The 22,572-nt window shown below is 44.6% G+C and overlaps 2 protein-coding genes across 2 annotated transcripts in view; both read left to right on the plus strand.

The window, feature by feature from the left end:
- The first annotated feature begins 856 nt into the window (after positions 1 to 856).
- Positions 857 to 22,572, plus strand: part of LOC309553686 (protein mono-ADP-ribosyltransferase PARP12-like) — a 147,133-nt gene continuing 125,417 nt past the window's right edge. Inside the window, exons 1-2 of the mRNA XM_082255037.1 lie at positions 857 to 1,243; positions 1,942 to 2,077. Coding sequence (XP_082111163.1) covers positions 939 to 1,243; positions 1,942 to 2,077 — 441 coding nt within the window. The 5' untranslated portion in view covers positions 857 to 938. The remainder of the gene's footprint in view (positions 1,244 to 1,941; positions 2,078 to 22,572) is intronic.
- LOC309553687 (protein mono-ADP-ribosyltransferase PARP12-like) overlaps positions 16,165 to 22,572 on the plus strand; it is a 41,346-nt gene continuing 34,938 nt past the window's right edge. The window contains exons 1-3 of the mRNA XM_082255038.1: positions 16,165 to 16,744; positions 18,285 to 18,347; positions 18,574 to 18,697. Of these exons, the coding sequence (XP_082111164.1) occupies positions 16,231 to 16,744; positions 18,285 to 18,347; positions 18,574 to 18,697 (701 nt within the window). The 5' untranslated portion in view covers positions 16,165 to 16,230. The remainder of the gene's footprint in view (positions 16,745 to 18,284; positions 18,348 to 18,573; positions 18,698 to 22,572) is intronic.

Raw genomic sequence — 22,572 nt, forward strand, 5'->3', positions numbered from 1 at the left:
CATTGAAGGGGCACGCGTGCTGATCTCTGCATTGGGGGAATGTATGCTGGTCACTGCATTGAAGGGGGCATGCACGCTGATCTCTGCATTGGGGGGATGTATGCTGGTCAGTGCATTGAAGGGGGCACGCACGCTGATTTCTACATTGAAGGGGGCATGTACGCTGGTCACTGCATTGAAGGGGGCATGTACACTGGTCACTGCATTGAAAGGGGGCACGCTGGTCACTGTGCATTGAAAGGGGGCACGCTGGTCACTGTGCATTGAAAGGGGGCACGCTGGTCACTCTGCATTGAAAGGGGGCACGCTGGTCTCTCTGCATTGAAAGGGGGCACACTATACCTTAATTACTGAAGGCCCCTTTCACACTTTTGCGACCTCAAAGTCACGCAATTTTTTACAGCGTTTATTGCCACAAAGCAATGCCTATCACATTTTTCTGTTTGCGCCCCCCCCCCCCCCCAAAAAAAAAACATTTTGAGCACCAGCGGCCACTGCAACAAAGGGGTTAAAACACATGCACCAGGAAGAGTCACTTGTGGTAAATATTTGATGATTGTCAGATTCATTGAGAAGGACATACAGGAGAAAAATGCAGAATTACTGATAAAAGTTTTACAGTCTGTTTGAGTCATCACTAAATTTGCTGTGCAATTTCTGTCCACACCCTCTTTGCTAGAGGCTGTATCTATGTCATAGTTGTCAATATTTTTTACAGTTCTCTGAGTCTCAGCCCTCAAGGTCAGTACAGTACAGATCTCTGACTCCCTGTCTTGCTGTGCAGAGCAGTTTTAGTTTCTATTCTCAGTTGTGATGTGGATGAACCGCCCTCTGCAGGTTCCTTACCTCCCTTCAGTAAGCTGAGACATATAGTTGGTTTTGGCATCAGGCTATTACAAGAACCCTAGACTTCAGGCTGTATCTGGAGCCCAGGGACCATGTCGGACCCTGCAGTCTCCGCCTACCTGACCAAACTGTTGTGCTCACATGGTGGTCGGCTGGAGAAGAATCAGTTGAAAGAACTTCTGGATCTTCCAGCAGAGCAAATCGAGCAGATCCTGCAGGATGAGGTGCTAAGGTTTCCACAGAGCTCCCAGATAGTCCTGGCCCAGAGCTCCCTGAGGATCTGTCATCGATACCTGTTGCCAAATGACCCAGACGGGGAAAAGGAAGACGAGGAGAAGTGCCCCAGATTGCACCTGTGCCGCCACTACCTGAGGGGACAGTGTCCCTCCAACCAGAGGTAGGTAAAGGGGTGGGTAAAGGGAGTTCTAAGAGGTAAAAGAGGGTAATTATTGGGGTATTGAGGCTAATTCTGAGGAAACTGGGATTTGAGGTAGGAAAATGTGGGGGATGGTGACGAAGTATTGGTGAAAGAGGAAATTGAGTTTGGGGGGTTGTAGGGCAAGAACATCATGTCCGTCAGTTGTACTGGGGCAAGCGGTAAATGAGTTGTTGGGTACTGGGATAAGAGAATGACAAGGGTAAGCAAAGGTAAGTCAGAGGTATTAGGAAAAGAGAAGAATAACAAAGGGTACTGAGTAAACAAGGGGAAAGTCAGGACTATTGCAATCAGAGAAAAATAAAAAGGTGTACTACAAAAAGGTGTTCGGATAAGAAGAGAATGACAAGGGGTCCTGGGGTACAAGGGGTGAGTTGAGTCTCTGAGCCTCTCAGGAAGCTGGCTGTAAGACTTGGAATAGGTTTTAAAGGATCTAAGACTAGATTGTAAAAGACAATGAACTTAATTTCTTTTGAATCAAATGTCCAATGGCCTGCTGAAATCTGTCCAAATTGAGATAAATTACATTGCAGGTCAGAATGCCCCACTAAATTGGACTTCCTGCATATTCTACTGTTGCTACCCAGAAATTTCATTTCATAATTTTCTATAAACTCATATCTTCCAGAATCAGAATTTACTACTTTTTCATATTCCAGGTCTCACTGCAGATTCTCCCACAATGTCCTGTCTGACCACAACCGCGCCGTGTTAAAAGCCCACGAGCTGAGCGGACTGAGTGAGGATGAGATCAAAGTTCTGCTGTTCCAGAATGACAGCCAATTGCTGCCAGAGGTGAGCTCAAGGTTCACTTACTGCCACCAATGTCTAAATGTGTCCCATGATGTAGAAGGGATAAGTCATCTTGTCTGTCTGAATAAATAGGTCACAAAAGATTATAAGATACGGATAGTGAAAGCCAATGACTACGTGACTGTGTAAAAAAAACAGAGCATTGTTTTAAATCAAAGGTTGATATATTTAGCTAGATATTTTGGTTCATTATCTTTATAGCACATTGTACAGAGAGGTTAACTGATTAGAAAAGAGGTAATCATATGTGTCAGTATCTGCAGTATGCTGGTGACTTGCACAAGCAATCTTTTCCACTGTTTTTGCATTTTTTTGAATGAAGTGTGTGTCCCCTATCTGTGTCCCCTATCCCCTAACATTGACCCTCTCTCTTTGTCCTGGGGATCATTGAAACTGAAAGTGATAGGAAGTCCAAAATTGAGTTGTTATAGGAACAGGAGATGAGGGGAAATCTTCCAAACGAGACATCTGCCCCAGTGATATCAATCTAAGAGTTTATTTCTATTAACTTTGTACAGATCCCTTCCCTGCTCAGGGGGCTAATTACAGTACCTCTGAGGCACTTTGGACTAATTTAGTGTTCTGCTGGGCCTTGGATGTTGCTGGCTGGAGGCCTGGGCTTATTCTGAATCTGCGTGCTGGACTTTTCTACCAGGGGATCGAGCCCGTGGATGCAGTGGCGTAGCGTGGGTTGTCAGCGCCCGGGGCAAGGCATGAAATTTGCGCCCCCTAACCTGAGGACTTTTAGCACTCCCTGAGTCCCTTCCTACAATAGTACTGACCAGCCTGATTCCTACACTGACCACTACACTAACCTACCTGATTCCTACACTGACCTACCTACCTGTCCATTATGCTAACCTAAAAGATTCCTATACTGGCCACTACACTGACCTCTACACTGACCTACCTGTCCACGACACTGACACTTACACTGACCTACCTGTCCATGACACTGACCTACCTGATTCCTACACTGTCCACTACACTGACCTATCTGATTCCTACCTGCCCACTACACTGTCCACTACTACACTACACTGCCCACTACACTGACCATTAAATTACACTAAACTATCCACTACACTACACTACACTACACTGACCATTACACTACACTACACTGACCATTACACTATACTACACGGACCATTACACTACACTGCCCACTACACTGCCCACTACACTACACTAACCACTAACACTACACTGACCATTACACTACACTGACCACTAACTCTACACTGACCACTACACTGACCATTACACTACACTGACCAGTGACCACTAACACTACACTGTCCACTACACTACAATGTCCACTACTCTGATCACTACACTACACTGACCATTACACTACACTTACCACTACACTACCCACTACACTGACCACTACACTACCCACTACACTGACCATTACTCTACACTGACCACTAAATTACCCACTACACTGCAATACACTGACCACTACAATGTCCACTACACTACACTGTCCACTATACTACACTACCCACTACACTTCACACTACACTGTCCATTACAGTACCCACTACACTGTCCACTACACTACCCACTACACTGACCACTAAACTACACTACACTGACCATTACACTACACTGCCCACTACACTACACTGACCACTAACACCACACTGACCACTACACTGACCATTACACTACACTGCCCACTACACTACACTGACCACTACACTGACTATTACAATACACTGACCACTAACACTACACTGACCACTACACTACCCACTACACTACACACTACACTACCCACACCATTGCACTACACTACCCACTACACTACACTGACCAGTACACTACCTACTACACTGTCCACTACACTACACTGACTACTACACTGACCACTACACTACACTGACCACTACACTGTCCACTACACTACACTACCCACTACACTACACTGTCCACTACACTACACTGTCCACTACAATACACTACCCACTACACTACACTGACCACTACACTGACCATTACATTACACTACCCACTACACTACAATGACCACTACACAACACTTCCCACTACACTACACTGTCCACTACACTACACTGCCCACTACACGACACTTCACATTACACTGCCCACTACACTAGACTGACCACTACACTACACTGCCCACTACACTGCACTGTCCACTACAATGCCCGCTACACTACATTGCCCATTACACTACACTGTCCACTACACTACACTGTCCACTACACTGCCCACTACACTACATTGTCCACTACACTACACTGTCCACTACACTACACTGACCAGTACACTACACTGCCCACTACATTACACTGTCCACTACACTACACTGATCACTACACTACGCTGCCCACTACACTACACTGTCCACTACACTACACTGCCCACTACACTACACTCATCACTACACTGCCCACTACACTACAATGCCCACTACACTTCACTGCCCAATACACTACACTACACTACACTGACCCCTACACTACACTTCCCACTACACTACACTGTCCACTACACTACACTGCCCACTACACGACACTTCACATTACACTGCCCACTACACTAGACTGACCACTACACTACACTGCCCACTACACTGCACTGTCCACTACAATGCCCGCTACACTACATTGCCCATTACACTACACTGTCCACTACACTACACTGTCCACTACACTGCCCACTACACTACATTGTCCACTACACTACACTGTCCACTACACTACACTGACCACTACACTACACTGCCCACTACATTACACTGTCCACTACACTACACTGATCACTACACTACGCTGCCCACTACACTACACTGTCCACTACACTACACTGCCCACTACACTACACTCATCACTACACTGCCCACTACACTACAATGCCCACTACACTTCACTGCCCAATACACTACACTACACTACACTGACCCCTACACTACACTTCCCACTACACTACACTGTCCACTACACTACACTGCCCACTACACGACACTTCACATTACACTGCCCACTACACTAGGCTGACCACTACACTACACTGCCCACTACACTGCACTGTCCACTACAATGCCCGCTACACTACATTGCCCATTACACTACACTGTCCACTACACTGCCCACTACACTACATTGTCCACTACACTACACTGTCCACTACACTACACTGACCACTACACTACACTGCCCACTACATTACACTGTCCACTACACTACACTGATCACTACACTACGCTGCCCACTACACTACACTGTCCACTACACTACACTGCCCACTACACTACACTCATCACTACACTGCCCACTACACTACAATGCCCACTACACTTCACTGCCCAATACACTACACTACACTACACTGACCCCTACACTACACTGCCCACTACACTATACTGACCACTACACTACACTACACTGTCCACTACACTGCCCACTTGACTACACTGCCCACTACACTACACTGACCAAGACCACTACACTACACTGCCCACTTCACTACACTACACAACCCTACACTACACTGTTCACTATGCCCCCCCCCCAACAAAATGACTTACCGGTGTCTTGCTATCAGTGTCATGATCCATCTGCTCCACAGTTGCCACATGGAGAAGACGGCGACTCTGACGGCGAGGCTCCAGAAGCGATCGTTTGCCCATGCGCCACCCACGCTACGCCACTGGCCAGCCCCGCTGCCATTCGCCCAATCACAGGTCACCGGCCCGAGCCTCAAGATGGCGGTGCCTGCAGTGACACAATCAACAGAATTTGTAAAAATTGAGTGTGTGACACTGGCGTGGGTTGCGCCCCCTGGAATTTTGCGTCTGGGGCCTTGGAGCACCCAGCCCCCCCCCCCCCCACGCTACGCTACTGTGTGGATGTAGTCATTTTGGGATTTGTGAGAAAAAGATGACTTCCTGCAACTGTGCAGCACCTTAAAATCAGTCCTTTTGCTGCTGCTAGATGCCAGAGAGATTTGCCTCATGGTCCAGCTGTGAGGCTTCTGACTGTCTCCAATGCTATCTCATGGTCCCCAGCTATGAGACTCAAAACTAATCTGAAGCTATCTCATGGTCCCCAGCTGTAAGATTTTAAATGAATCTGAAATGATCTCATGGTTTCCAAACTATGCTACCTTTAGGCCCCTTTCACACGGGCTTTCCGATCCAGTCCGCCTGTAAGTTTTTCAGGCAGACGTGATCAGATGCTCCATGCAGCCCTATAGAGCAGCGGATGTCAGCTGTTACATCTCCGCTGACACCCGCTGCTATCCGATCCAATCCTGTCCGTGAAATCTGGATGAATAGAAACCCTATTTTCCATCCGTCTGGAGGATCGGATCTCATAGGATCGGATGAAAACAAACAGGCAATCCGTTATCAGCCGATCTCCCATAGAGTAGAGTGGGGCTCTGACAGCTCTGTCTCCGCTCTGTGTGTGCTGTCATCCGCCTGCTCTGCGGGGATCGGCGGATCGAGCCCCGCTGAGCAAAACGGAGTCCGCCGGGCGCACCGCCCGTGTGAAAGGGGCCTCTACTTAACATGCTGAGCTCATCTCCAATTTTTCTAGCAATAAAATATAAAAAAACAACCCCCTAGATTGTTCATTTGGAGCCAGAGTAAATGGACTGTTGCTTGAGTGACTGGTGGCTTCTGCACTGTTTGGTAAGGAACTAGTTAAAATCCGTGGCCCGTTGTGGGGGTGGTGCTACACGTTTATATCATGAATTTCTTGTATTTACACACTGTAAGAGTCAGTAAGTGAAAGCTTTTGAAAGGAGCCTTGTTGCTTTCTCAGGGCCCAGTTGTAGATGGGACCAATAAAATAGCTAGCTCTTTCTGCCACCGCATTAAAGCTGAATACCAGGAAAAACAGCTAAATACACAAATGAAATACATAAATATGGACTGTTTTACTTGTCAAAGAATTTGTATTTCTGTCCATTCTCTTGAGAGATTTACACAGCTCTGCCGCACAGCACTGCCCTATATGGCAGGGCAAGAGACTTGACTTTTCTCTGCTGCAGTTCAGCAAAATGTATAGGTCTTGTCTTCTCCCCAGCCTGTGACTGAACAGTGAAGGGAGAAGCGGCAGACTGATGAGGTGATCTTTCTGCCTCCCTATCAGCGTGTTCTGTATTAGCATAAGAACAGTGAAGTAGATACCCCAATGTCTTTTAACCACTTGCCTTCTGTGCACTTAAACCCCCTTCCCATCCAGACCAATTTTTAGCTTTCAGTGCTCTCACACTTTGAATGACAATTGTGCGGTCATGCTACACTGTACCCATATGAAATTTTTATCATTTTTTTCACACAAATAGAGCTTTCTTTATTTAATCATCTCTGGGTTTTTTATTTTTTACAAGAAAAAAGAAAAAAAGACAGAAAATTTTGAAAAAAAAAAAGTTTTTCTTATTTTCTGCGAGTAAATTTTGAAAATAAATACATTTTTCTCCTTCACTGATGTGCGCTGATGAGGCGGCACTGATAGGCTGCACTGATGGGCACTGATGAGGTGGCACTTATGGGCACTGATGAGGTGGCACTTATGGGCACTGATGAGGTGGCACTGATGAGGAGGTACTAATATGCCGCACTGATGAGCACTGATAGGCGGCACTGATAGGTGGCACTGATGAGCACTGATAGGCGGCACTGATAGGCGGCACTGATGAGCACTGATAGGCGGCACTGCTGGGCACTGAGAGGTGGCACTGCTGGGCACTGAGAGGTGGCACTGCTGGGCGCTGAGAGGCGGCACTGCTGGGCGGCACTGATGGGCACTGGCGGGTGGCACTGATTGACACTGACGGGTGGCACTGATTGACACTGACGGGTGGCACTGATGAGCACTGATGGGCGGCACTGATGGGCAGCACCATCAGTGCCCACACTCAGTGCCCATAGTGCTGCCAGTCAGTGCTCATCAGTGCCTAGATGAGCAGGTGGGGCACTGACTGGCAGCACTATGGGCACTAATTGTGGGCACTGATGGGGGGCACTGTGGGCATTGATGGTGGGCAGTTAGTGTGTTTAGTATACCTTGTGTAATCAGGGCACTGGTGATCAGTGCCCTGATTACATTCTTCTGTGTCCCCGACGGCTGATCGGCTCTCCTCCTTCCTCACACGCAGTCTCTGTGTGAGGAAGGAGCGCTGGCGATGAGAGATGATCTCATATGTTTACATATGAGATCATCTCTCATTGGACGGTCCCATCACGTGGTGAATGGCCGCTGTGATTGGCCATTCACCACGATCTGTGATTGGCTGTGTCCAAGTGACACGGCCGACACAGATTTTCCCCAATGCGCGCGCGGGGGGAGCCTGTGTCTCGGAGGCCTTTAAAGACGGCCTCCCGAAAATGTGAGTCTGCGCTGCAGCCGTACTTCGGCTATAGCGCGGATGGGAGGAAGTTAAAAAACATAAAAACTAATTTCTGAAATATCTACTCACAGCCACTAAGGCATGCTTTCTGGCACTTTGGAGGAGTACAGCTCCTCCCAATAGATCTCACTCCAGAAACCAGGAAAAATCAACAGAAATACTGGAAGATCTGGGTTCTGTATTTCTTCTACAAAGAGCAGTCCCATCTAACTTCCCAGTGGCGACTTACAGTCTCCTAAATCCTGTTTCACTCTCTGAGGCTGATGATGGATAGCCAGACGTGGAGGGTAATCTTCAACCCAGCCCCCCCCCCCCCTCCCTCAATCACATCTTTTGAAAATATGGGAATGGCAATTGCTAATGGAATATAGTCTATCATATATACTTGTAGCACTACTCCCTGGGTTACCCATAGCAACGACCTATCGATTCTTAGTGTTTGGCTCAGTCAGGAAACAGTCCAGGGGATTTGGTTTTTGTTGTTTTATTTTAGAACTTGGGATGGGAGAAGGGATGAGTGGGATACTCCAACTGGATGAACTATGCACAACTTGAGGACCTCTAGCTACGTTGAGTGCGGCAAGGCCGCTGCTTCACCTTGCCACTGAAGTGCAGTATTTGATAGGCGAACTATGTAGTGAATTACTCTTCAGGGCCCCCGCTTGGCACCCCCTTTTCCCTTACTCTTTAGGGTTATACTTGGCACCCCCTTTACTCTTGCTAACTGTGTGAGCCGACCTTCTGTCCTCTGACCTCACTGGGCAGACCCCTTGGCAAGCCCCCTGGTACTCACGGACACTGTTTTTCCCAGGTGACTCTGCCAGCAGCTCCACCGTCAGCTTTCCAGGACCCTTCAGGCTCAGCTCCACACCTGGCTCACTAGGCCGACTGCCTGTGACCACCTTCCTCAGACTGCAGGAGGAGAAACAGCCGTCACCCTCCTCCTGGGACTCTGCTTCCTGCCAAAGACGCCTTGTCTGTCACATGTACCCTTGGCTTTTATGGTCAATCCCAGGATGCACTGCAGTGGTGCCCTCCCATTGGGACACAAAAACTTGTTTGCCACTGGCCAGGTTTCCTCCACTGTCCAACAGGCTCCCCTATTGGATACAGTGGGGGTACTCACACCTGGACACATGTAACAGGCATAACTAACAGATCAGGCTCCCCTGATAAGCAGAATGGAGCATAACAATGCTTTTAACCTAGCACCCATCTAGGAGGGTGCTACATACTCTGTTGCTGTCTTTTGTTAGATCAGTCTTTTATGGGGTCTTGATGTTAGTACATAGCCACAGGACTGTATCCTACTGATATTTTCTTAAACAATGCTTGTACTTGTATGACACCTGTGATTTTATGACTGGCCTTGTCACATTGCATTGCCGATTCCTCTAAATAAAGAATTTATATAAAACAAAAACAAAAAAAAAGGCTGCAGTACAGCTAAATGTCTGCTTGTGCTGCTTCTTCCTCTACCAGTCTGAGCTCTGTTGTACAGGAACTGCAGGAGGCTGGTGCCAGGCAGATACTAAAAAAAAGCGTAATTACATCAACAAAAAATGACCAGTATCCTCCATGACTCCCACACTAAGCTTCTTAAGGTGTTGGGCCCTGTGGTGGCCTTGCACTCTTCCAACTTTGCATCCGACCTAATTAATCTCTTCTACCTCCCAGCCTGGGGAAACTTTGTCTCCTCTTTTTTCCCTTTTCCTCTTCTGTCTTATTTCCTTTCTTCTTCCACTTCTCATCTCATGATTTTGACCCCTCCTTCTCCTTTCCCTCCCCCTTCCCAAAAACCCTTTTATTTATTTATTTATTTTTTTAGCTTCTTTGTTTATGTTTTGTTCACCCTATTTTTAGGTGGACTAGTCTACTCCCTACACCCATCCCAGCCCCTGGGCCCTAGGGTCAGGGGGTAATTTTTGTTTGATACTTTACACTCTTAGAGCTCATGCACACTGCAACTGAAAGAAGCTCAAAGAAGCTGTTCCTACAGGCTTTTGAGCTTTTTAGAGCTCTCATTTTTTTCTGCTTGGAAACTCTCCTCCATGTTAGCCAATGTGTCCATGCACACTTTGGCTTTTTCAGTTTACAGGCATCTACACCTACAGGCAGAAAACCCAACCAAACCCACATTTTTTTAGAGGCCCTTTTGAGCAGAAAAGACTCCTAAGTGCCCAAAAACACATGAGCACATGAGCATGAAAAAGGTAGAAAACACCCCAAAAATATAGGAAAAAATAACTAGGGGAGGGTTTGGGAAAAAAAACAAAAAACGGTATTGCTCGCAAAAGCTCAAAAATTCAAAAGGAGCTTAAAGAAGCTCAATAAAAACGTGCAAAAGAGCCCAAAAAAGTATAAGCTTATTCTAATTGAAATAAAAGCTCAAATGCCTATAAAAAGCAGCTATTTTTTTGAGCTGCAGTGTGCATGTAGGCACATTCTCAGGGCCGTCTTTAATATTGATTGGACCCTGGGCAAATATTTTCTTGGGCCCTTCCAAATCCACTTATCAACTATTTGCAGGCAGTGCGGGCTCAAGGGACAGCTACTTTGGGCCCCACAACAATGAATGGCCCTCTGTCATCCTGTTTTTGTTTTTTATGCTGTTCTACAACGTGTCTACAACTTATATCTCCATGAATGGGAATATTATGGTTGTCATACAAAATATTATACAAAAAAAAAAACTTAATTACATATTTATGAATACAGAGTTGCACTATGTTGTGTTTTTTTTCTGGTAATATAACAGTGACAGCTGTCCAATATTTTTTAAAGCAATTGCACTGCTGTGTTCCTTTTCCTTGTAGGCCTGTTCAAGTTACAAGGAAGGCAGCTGTGACAAAGGAGATGATTGTACGCGCCTCCACATGTGCAGATATTTTACACGAGGAGCATGCAAATACCGCTACTGTAAAAAAACGCACAATCTCCTGGAATCGAAAATAATGCTCACCTGTGGCTGGCTGAACCAGACGACTGTTCAGAACTTCCAGATGCTCTGTGTACTGAATCACAACCAGAGACTCCAGCAGCTACAGGAAGAGGCTAATCGTGAAGGGGTTCAACAGCAAGCAAGAGGCAGAGGACAAGGCAGAGGACGAGGCAGAGGACGAGGCAGAGGGAGAGGAAGGCCAAGACATAGAAAAAGAGATGGATCCCAGGACTTGTTGGAGGGAAAGAGCAGAGAAAAAAAAAATCACGGTACCAGTAATCTGTAAATAAGTGTTTGAAGTTAACCTGACAAAAACGTAGGCAGTTTAAACTGAGCATATGAGAAAATACATAGATCATCGTCATTGGAAATTACCAAAAATCCAGCTGAATTTATTTGTAGCCTTTACCTGTAAGACACAGAATTTGCTGCACCGACTTCTGCCTCTCAAGACTCCCTGTTGGTCCCTGATGACACCCATTATATTACAGTATAAAGCCAATACCCATATTGTGAGGCAGAAGGGGGTGGAGCCAAAATTGACATGTATAGGGAAAGTCACGATTTGCATTTCTTTGATGTGCAGGTTTTCACTGAGGGTCATCTCTTCTTATGTACTGTATATGAAAAAATCCCCTGATCCCATGATGCAATTGAAGTTATGTTTTCTATACATGGGGGGAGGGGCAGCAGTGCTATCCCACGGTACATAGTCTACAATGTAACTCAGGCAGGCTTGATGGAAAACCTTGAAAAGTTTATTTATAAAAAATATATATAATATTTATTTATATATATTTATTTATGTATGCCTGAGTTACATTGTAGACTATGTACCGTGGGATAGCGCTGCTGCCCCTCCCCCCATGCACTGACTTATGCTGAATCAGCATTAATTAGCAGCAGCACCACACGGTAATTTGAGTGAGAGATATCACAGTTAGCGCTGGAAGTCCCTTTGTTGTTCGATTTATGTTTTCTATAAGCTGTGCTGTTCAACTGCATGAGAAACTGAAAGGGACTGGGACCTGCCTGGGTCCTGGAAGACAAATGATTGAATACAGATACGATAAAAGTGTGAACTGAGACTATAATGATAACCTAATCATTTTCTTTTGCTCTGTCACTGTCCAGTTGGCAGGCTGGGGTGGTCTGATCAGGTCCACCTGTCAGCTTTTCAGTCAGACCTGGATTTATTTACGCAGACAGTCCATCAATTCATCTGGATAGAGACTTAATCCAAATTCACCTAGGGGCAAGGTGAAACAGCAGCCTGGCTGCATCGTCAGAAGTAGGAGTCCTCCGCATTGTGAAAAGTTAATTTGGAGTATCCCACTATTCCCTTCTCCCATCCATAATTTAAATAAAACACCAAAAACAACTACATACCCCTGGACTGATCATTGACTGAGCCAAGAAGTAAAGTGTTAATCTGTGCATGCTGAAATTGCTAATGGTAACCCAGGGGCACCCGAAGGTGTGGAATCTAGCAGTCCTCAAGGGGGCAATGCTACACACACAGGGGCATTATTCTACTGGGACAGAAAAGGACCCTGCTCAAACTGTTACTATAAGGTCAGAAGAGAAAAATTGTCTAAAATGTCTTTGTATGGTGTAGTATTAGCAGTACCCTTCCCTAGGAACACCTAATCTACATCATTGGAAGGGTTATTCCCTGTAAGTTTGGCCAACTAGGGTAATTTAAAAATGAGTTTGTGGGGGAGGCTTAAAGGAATACTAAAGCTAAAAATATTTTTTACCTAATGCATTCCTTGCATTAAGATAAAAAAATGTTTTCTACTTCTCTGCCCCCCCTCCTCCCTCCCCCCTCCCTGTGTGAAGGGGAAGAGAGGGGAGAATTGATCCAGCGCTGTGCATGGCTGCATCTATTCTCCCCTCTCTACCTTTTCACACAGCACTCAAGCAGAAGCCATTGGCTCCTGCTTTTGTCAACTAATTGCAGTGAGAAGAAAGTGGGGGGCAGAGCTAAGTCCCTCTGTGTAAGTCTTTGGAGCGTGGCCCACAGCCCCTACATCTCTAGCATCCCGCCCGCAGCCCCTGCATCTCCTGCACAATGCCCGGTGCCCCTGCATCTCCTGCACCATGCCCGGAGCCCCTGCATCTCCTGCACCATGCCCACAACCCCTGCATCTCCTGTACCATGTCCACAGCCCCTGCACCATGCCCACAACCCCTGCATCTCCTGCACCATGCCCACAACCCCTGCATCTCCTGCATCATGTCCGTAGCACCTGCATCTCCTGCACCATGTCCGCAGCCCCAGCATCTCCTGTACCATGCCCACAGCCCCTGCATCTCCTATACCATGCCCGCAGCCCCTGCATCTCCTGTACCATGCCCGCAGCCTCTGACATGTCTTGCACCATGCCCACAGCCCCTGCATCTCCTGTACTATGCCCGCAGCCCCTGCATCTCCTGTACCATGCTCACAGCCTCTGACATGTCCTCCTGTACCATGTCCGCAGCCTCTGACATCTCCTGTACCATGACAGCAGCCCCTGCCATCTCCTACACCATGCCCGCAGCCCCCGCATCTCCTGCACCATGCCCGCAGCCTCTGACATGTCCTCCTGTACCATGTCCTCCTGTAACATAGTTGAATTCGGAAGAATTTTACCTGGACCTTATCTGGACAAACAAAAAATGACTGCATAATTTCCTCTGCCACGTGTAAGTCTGTGCGCCGGCAGATGGCATCTTTCCTTATCTTAAACTTTCAACTTTATCTTATCCTTCAACTTTCCGTTTTTTAACAAGATATGAAACATCAAAGCACATTAGCATCCTAAATTTTTTTGGTGTCAATTATACTATATGATTTTATATAAATTACATGAGTTTAGCAAAAACTGGGTGGTTTTTAGGCCTCAAGTACACTGGATGTTTTTTCTGCTGTTTTTAAGGGCATCTGATATTTTTTTTTCTGCCTCTAATAACCCCTATACATTAGCCTATGTTCCATTCACACATAGGTTTTTAGAGGAGTATATAGGAAGGGGCTTTTAGAGGCAGGAAAAAAAACCCACTGCCAGTACGTCAAGGAGCAGTGGCGTTTTGGCAGAACAAAATGTTTGACGTGTCTAAACGCAGGTATACGTGTAAATGCTGACGTGTTTAATGTTTGAGCGTTAAAGTGGTTGTAAAGGCAGAAGGTTTTTTTTATCTTAATGCATTCTATGGATGAAGATAAAAAACCCTTCTGTGTGCAGCAGTCCCCCCTCAGCCTTTCTAATACTTACCTGAGCCCCCTCTGGATCCAGCAATGTCCACGAGTGCCTCGACCATCCGGGACTCTCCCTCTTGAATGGCTGAGACACAGCAGTGGCACCATTGGCTCCCACTGCTGTCAATCAAGCTGCTTGCTGTGGGGGGCACTCAACAGGAAGGAGGGGCCAGGAGCTCCAACCAGGGACCCGAGAAGAGGAGGATCTGGGCTGCTCTGTGCAAAACTACTACACAGAGCAGCTAAGTAAGATGTTTGTTATTTTAATAGAAATGAGACTTTGCAATCACTTTAATTAATTTTAATGGCCAGAATTAATTATTATTCTGGGCAATTAAATTAATCAATGCCCAAGCGCTTGGCACACCAAATTGTGGCTAAATGCCTTACACATGTTTTCAAGCATGCCAAAAACACCTCTGACAGAAGGAAAGGCATCTAGGAGAGTAAGCAAAACATCCAGTGTGCATGGGGTCTTACCGTTTCTTTGTAGATGTAAAACCAGGTTTGTCCCCTCTATTGTTAAAATGTGTATTTTTTTCCACCTTTTTAGGGCCCAGCTTACCATTGCGATCTACTAGTCGCCCATCATCTCAGTGCAGTAATGGTAAACTTTCTGGAGATGAAGATAACGATGACAGCTCCAGTGATAGTGATCATGGCATACATTCGGAAAAGAGGGATGACAACATAAAAAAACCTGACCATCCCACAACGCATTCAAGGCCAATTAGTAAAAAGACATGCCTAAAAACTGCTCAGATAAGGCCTCAGCCAAAACCAGATAGTGTATCTGGTAGACGACCGAGTTCTACAGTGGCAGGACCATCGAAGGTTCCAGCAACACCTTCAACAACACCTGTAACCTCACCTATGGGGGCTTCACTTAAGGCTGAAACAACATACAGTACAGATAATGTTTCACCAAAGCTTTCAGCAGCTTCCAATGTAACAGAGAACTCTTCTGTAAAAAGTTCACTTATCCCTGACCAAAAACGTAATATGGAACTTGGTAAGATGGTGAGTCCTTTATTGCCTGGACCAGGCAATATTTCTCCAGGATCTTCATCAATATCAAAAACAACCTTGTATTGTATCGGGGAAGTTTCATATGCTGCTCAACCAAAACAAGTTAGTGTATCTGGCAGACCATTGAACCCTACAGAGGCAGGAAGATCCAAGGTTCCAGCAACACCTTCAACAACACCTGTAGCCTCACCTATTGGGGCTTCAGTTAAGGATGAAACAAGATTTAGTACAGATAATGTTTCACCAAAACTTTCCGCAGCTTCCAACGTAACAGAGAACTCTTCTGTAATAAGTTCATTTATCTATGACCAAAATCGTAATATGGAACTTGGTAAGAAGGCGAGTCCTTTATTGCCTGGACCAGGCAGTATTTCTCCAGGGTCTTCATCAATATCAAATTCTACTGAAAAAATTTCATATGCTGCTCAACCAAAACAAGTTAGTGTATCTGGCAGACCATTGAATCCTTCTGAGGCAGGAGCATCCAAGGTTCAAACAACACCTTCGACAACATCAATAACCTCTCCTATGGGGGCTTTGCCTAAGGTTGCAACACATAATAGTATGGATAATGCTTCACCAAAGACTTCAGCAGCTTTAAATATAACAGAGAATTTGTCAACAAAAAGATCATCTATTCCTGACCAAAAACAGAATATAGAATTTGCAAAAACATTAATGACTGGCACAAGTAATGTTTCCCAAGCATCTTCACCAACATTAATAACATTACCTACTAGAGAGTATTCATATACTGCTCTACCAAAACCAGTTATTTCTAGAGTTTCTGGTCAGCATAATTCACCTTCAAGTCCGACAAATCCCCCCAGTTCCTCTAGTGGTTCTTTCAGGACTGATGCACCTTCCAACAAACCGTATGCCAGTGTAGAACCATTGATAAAATTTGATGTACCAAGTGGCAACCAATATACCATAAGTAATGGTGAAAATAAAACTTTTCATCTGCCACCAAAGTCCACTAATTCTACAGCTCCTCAACCTCGACCAGCCACGACTATTCCTTTGCCAGCACCTAAGAAAGGTAAGCAGAGGGGACTGGTGAAAAAAAAAAAAGCAATTGGCCTTTTTACAGTGGTTGTAAACCCTTACCTATGCCGAGTGAAGTGACTAGTCTCAAGTGATACGCAAAGATGAAACAAATCCTCCTACATTGGTTGTACCTGTTAATTTGCAACCATTTGTCCTGTCTTTGAAAACTCAGAGATGAAAAAGAGGTTTCACAGAACTACAAAGTAGGGGGCAGGAGCTGCAATTATACACTGTATAAGAGTAGTGAGAGCTATTTGGAGTACTCACCCCTTCACACAGCTTGTAGATATGGAGCTGAGGCTGTCATTCACAGTCTGTGTACTGGAGCTCCCTACCCTGTTACCCTTTAACTCATGATGATAACAGAGGAACTAGACAGCAGAGAGAAATTACACTTAGTGCATTGGAGAGAAGCAAGTAAACACTATAAAAATATGATTTATTGAGATTTCATATCTGAGGTATACTACCACGTTAATGTAAAAGTGGACCCTTAATGGAGATTGTGCTATGGAGAAAATGCATGGTGACCTCAGCAAGATTTCTTCCTCCGATGCTTGTTAGGAAGAGTGTGCGTTGTGGCCTATCTGCAGACTCTTTAACTTTGCCCTGATTGATCAAAGTGTCTCTTTTAGCCCTGGTGACCCTAAACCATATCCTTATTTTTCAAGTGTTAAGCGTAACACCAGGGATTTTGTTGGGGGATAAAAATATATCAGGACGTGAACTGATGGGTAAGTCACCCCCAATAGGTGCACAGAAATCAATACATCCTTGCAGAGGCTCTAACCCTTTTCTGTTTTGTTCATAACTAAGTTTGGCTGGATTTGGGCTTTAATTTAACACAGTAACTGGAGAATTCTGTTATCTGCAATTGTTATGCACATTCAGGCACTGGGGTACAGCTTATGTCATCAGCACAAGATCAGGAAATTAACAGAGCAATAACTGTCAGACCCCAGCTCCAAAGTTATCCTAAAGCCCCATACACACGCAACGATTATCTGCCGACCGATCGTCTGACTTTTGTTCCAAGTGGTGTTTTGTTGGTTGGAATGTGCCTAGACTGCACACAAATTCTCTCGGCCAACAAAATTCCACTTCAGAAGTGATGTCACGTGTTGGTTTGTTTTCTTTGTGTTTTTTCTTCACTGAGCATGCCCAGACTTGCTCATCAGATTTTTCCCTGTCGAAATCTGTACTGACTGCACGAAAATCGGCAGTTGTGTTGACGGCCAACAAAAATTTTATAGTCTGCACACCAGATTTTTTTCGGCCGAAAAGTCGGAGTTGGTTGTCGGAAGCATCATACTAACAAGCCGAAAATCGGTCGTCGGACGAAAATTCCCTGCCGATTTTCGACGCGTGTGTACGGGGCTTTAGATACAGTCATTCTAAATGAGGGACTGAGTATGAAAACCTGTTATAACTAAACCTACTATAAGTTGATAGTAGTCATCTTAATACTTGAGCTAAATAAATGAGTAGTGGAAAATCACATGATTTTTCTTCCCTGTTCCCTCTTATTTTAGCACCGGTGGACATAACTCCAGAAATTTGTCTGTCTAGTATTTGGAAGTTCTGCAGGCTTGGAGGTAAATATACAACAAATTCTGGTGAGATTTGTTTTAATTTTCCTTATACAATTAAGAGCTATAACTAAAAAAAAAAATAGAAATGTTATTCTTCTAGGGAAAATAGCCAGTGTTTTTATTTTTTTACTAACAGGTAGGTGCACAAAGTGAACTACAGAAAGTCTAATAATATAAGATTTGGAAATATTATGGCACCAAAGGTAACAGTGTTTTTCTTGACTGGCAGTTTGTTGTTCAAATATGCACTACTACCTACCGTACCGTTGGCAGGAGTTCAATGGAACAGATTGGGAGGACCTGCCAAATATGGAAAACATAGAGAAGGAATATAGTGATCCCAACATTCTCAGGTATGTGCCTCTCACCCCGGGGGTCATAACAGAAACAAATTACAGAATATGCCAGCTTAATTTGAAACAGTACAAAACTACAGGATGTAGCATTTAATATTGTATACAGTAATAATATGATTAAGTTATAGGGAAATATAAATACAAATTAAATGACATGCCATTTGTTATTCTTATATGAGGGCATGAAACGATCCAGTTTGGTTCCACTGCATTAGCCTTTCTATAGCTACAAGAGCCACTTGTGAATCAGCAAAACTGTTAGGGCTCTTTCACACTAGGAGTCCGTCTAACGGACTCCGTTTATCTTAGCGGGGGATCGATCCGCTGATCCCCCGCTGAGCAGGAGGATGACAGCTGTTCTCCATGCTGTGTGCGGAGACACAGCTGTCAGGTCCCCATGCATCTCTATGGGGGAATCAGATGGGAAGGCACCGTCTGTCCGTTCTCATCCGATCCGCTGGACGGATGGAAAATAGGGTTTCCATCCGTCCAGATTTGACGGATCGGATGTCAGTGGACATGTCTCCGCTGACATCCGATATCCCCCATAGACATGCATGGGGTGACCATTCAAATCCGCCAAACAGACATATTTCCTGCTTGAAAATCAGTTTTTCATCCATTTTTCATCCGTTTTTCGTCCGTTTTCCATCCGTTTTTCGTCCGTTTTTCATCCGTTTACATCCGTTTTTAATCCGATCCGTTTTTTTTTTTAATGGAAGAAAAATAGGGCTTTCATCCGTTCAAAAAATGGACTTGACGGAAGCAGTTGAAAACAGATGTAAAAGGATGATCACCTGTTGTCATCCGTTTTTTCATAGGAATGTATTGATGTCCGTTTTTCATCCGTCAACGGATGGATGAAAAACAGAGGAATGGTCCGTATGTGTGAAAGGGGCCTTATTGTTATTGATGGTGTGTGAGAGACAACAATATGATCACAGACAGAAATGCAGTTGGGGGGCAGAGACACAAACTACTGCTGGGAAATATCACCAATGTAGGAGGGATGGAGATACAGACTACTTCAGGGAAATCTCTTAGACATGTACATTACGAAAAAAAATTGTGTTTTGTTTTGAATTGTTAATCTATTTATTTAATTTAGTTAAATTCGGTTGATTCATTCAAGTAGTATTCGTGATTCGCGTATTCATTTTTAGAATTCGTTTTTTGCCTTTTTCAAATTTTCTTTGAATTTACAGATTTTTTTACCGATTCTTTTCAATTCTAAACGGTCAAAGCGATAAATTTCAAATCTGTTGAATCGAAATTAAATTTTTTGTAAAATTGGATTTGAATTTCTAAAATTTGAAAGAGTTTTGTTTCGTTATTCGGAGCATTCGGTAAACTTCCTTTATATTGTAATTCCCATATTCGGACATATCCGATTTTTGGAACAACGGAAAATTTGTCTGAATATTTATGTGGAAAGAAATTACCTGCACATGTCTAAAATCTCACCATTGTGATGTGGCAGAGACAAAACCAGTGCAGGAAAATCTCAATGTTGCATGACGGACTGAGACATATTTCCTGCTTGAAAATCTCACCATTGTGGAAGTTGCTATTTACAGAGCTAGATAGCTGAAGCTCGAATCTCACATACACACATCTAAATGTATCAAAACAGTAACTGTACTCCCCTCACTCTGTGCTCCTAAGGGGTAACACGGCTTTCGTGGGAAATAAATCAGCAGATAAAAAAACAGATAAATAAAATACAAATATTATAGTGTATACAATTTGTATACAATTGTGACACAAGTTATAATGTAATTGAATGTTTTTAAAAATTACCTTTCTTTTTTAATCTGCAGCCACTGTAATTTTCTGTAAAATGCAATACAATATGGCTACTTGGAAGTGTTCTGCACACAGAATGTGTACAGAAGGTCCCTCCGGAAATGTCATTTCCTGCTTGTGTGATTGAAGTGTGGAGAATAGGGCGCTCTGGATAACAAGGAGACTTTAACAAATAGTACATGACTGGCTCTTGAAATGTGATAATGCACCACAGCAGCACTTCAGAAGAGGGAAGCACACTCTATAGGAAAACCAAAGCAGGGAAGGCGGCGCTTCTAAGTGCAGTAATAAAACACTTTAACCACTTGCCGACCGCCGCACGACTATCTACGGCGGCGGTCAGCCCCTCACAGGCAAAGTGACGTAGGTCTACGTCGCTCGCCTGTGAGGGTTTAGGGAGCGAGCGCGCGCCGCCGGAGGCGCGCTCCCGCTCCCGCGTGGTCACGGACCCCCCCGCGCGTGTGACCGGCGGACCCGATCGCCGCCGGCCACTCTGCGATCGGCGGGGGAGAGGGAGAAAGTCAGGCAGCTTGTGTAAACAAGCTGCCTGTCATTCTCCTCTCTGTATGAGAGATGATCACATGGATCTACTATGTAGATCCATTGATCACTCTGCATACAGTTGAAGCCACAGCCAATCACAGTTAGAATCACGCCCCTAGGGACACACACAGCCCCTCCCTCTCAAATAAAGTTAACCCCTTCACTACCAGTGTATTTTTACAGTAACAGTGCATATGTATAGCACTGATTACTGTAGAAATGTCACTGGTAACCCCAAAAGTGTCAAAAATGTCAGTCAAGGGTCCGATCTGTCCGCCGCAATGTCGCAGTACCGCAAAAAAAATCGCAGATCGCCGCCATTACGCGTTAAAAAAAAAAACAACAAAAATGACAAAAATCTTTCCCTTTGTTAGTAAACGCAATAACTTTTGCGCAAACCAATCAAAATACGCTTTTTGCAATTTTTTTTACCAAACATAGGTAGCATAAAACAAATTGGCCGAAAATATTAAAAAATTTTGATTTTTACATTTTTTTTTGGGGGAATTTCATATAAAAAAAAGGGAAAAATATTGCTATTTTTGCAAAATTGACGCTCTTTTTTTGTTTATAGCGCGTGATCAAAAAATCGCACAGGTGATCAAATACCGCCAAAAGAAAGCTCTGTTTGTGGGAAAAAAAGGACGCCAAATTCGTTTAGGTACAGCGTCGCACGACCGCGCAATTGTCCGTTAAAGTCACGCAGTGCCGAATCGCAAAATAGCCTCTGGTCGTTTAGCAGCCAAATCCTCCGGGGCTTAAGTGGTTAATGACAAGGGTTTAAAACACTTATAAGATGAAGGTGAGAAACAGGCGTCTCAATTAATCCATTAAGTCCAGCGGAATGCCTCCTGGGAGTAAAGACAGCTGCAGGTGGAAATTCTAGCCAACCAGCGGTGGGAAACACAGTGTCCCTGATCCGGGAAGGAGAGCAATTCTGTCAGGGCCAGCAAGGAACGCAGGCAAACGGAAGTGATGTCAGAGTGGGCCGTGCATGTTTGGGAGTATGCCAAGTCACTTCTTGGTTTGGTTTTGGATTGGTTTGAAGAAGGAGCGACTGGGCATCTGAAACATGCCCTGCCCACTCTGGCGTCACTTCTGGTTGCCTGCATTCCATGCTGGGATTGGCTGTTTCTGAAGATATCACATTTGCTTAGCCATCACTCATGGTATTCCTTTCTCAAGAGCTGACAGTCTGCTGGTTTTTTACTTGTTTGTAGTGAAAAAATGAGGTGCGCAAAAAAAAAAAAAAAAAAAAAAAAAAGAGTTTCCAGCAGCAACCAAAACTCTAACCTGGGTAGAGTAAAATATGTAATGTGGAAAAAATAGGTGCGCTAGATGTGATCAATATGTAATGTCAAAGCAAAACATTGAAAGATAATGAATGGTGTTGTTACCTTGGATGGTGAAATGTGAAAAATTATAAAAATATGATCACAATGAACAACAATATGCAAACATACAGTGCCTTGCAAAAGTATTCGGCCCCCTTAAGCTTTTCGACCTTTTGCCACATTTCAGGC

Source organism: Pelophylax lessonae, assembly GCF_965119305.1.
Source record: "Pelophylax lessonae genome assembly, chromosome: 4".
NCBI classification, from domain to species: Eukaryota; Metazoa; Chordata; class Amphibia; order Anura; family Ranidae; genus Pelophylax; species Pelophylax lessonae.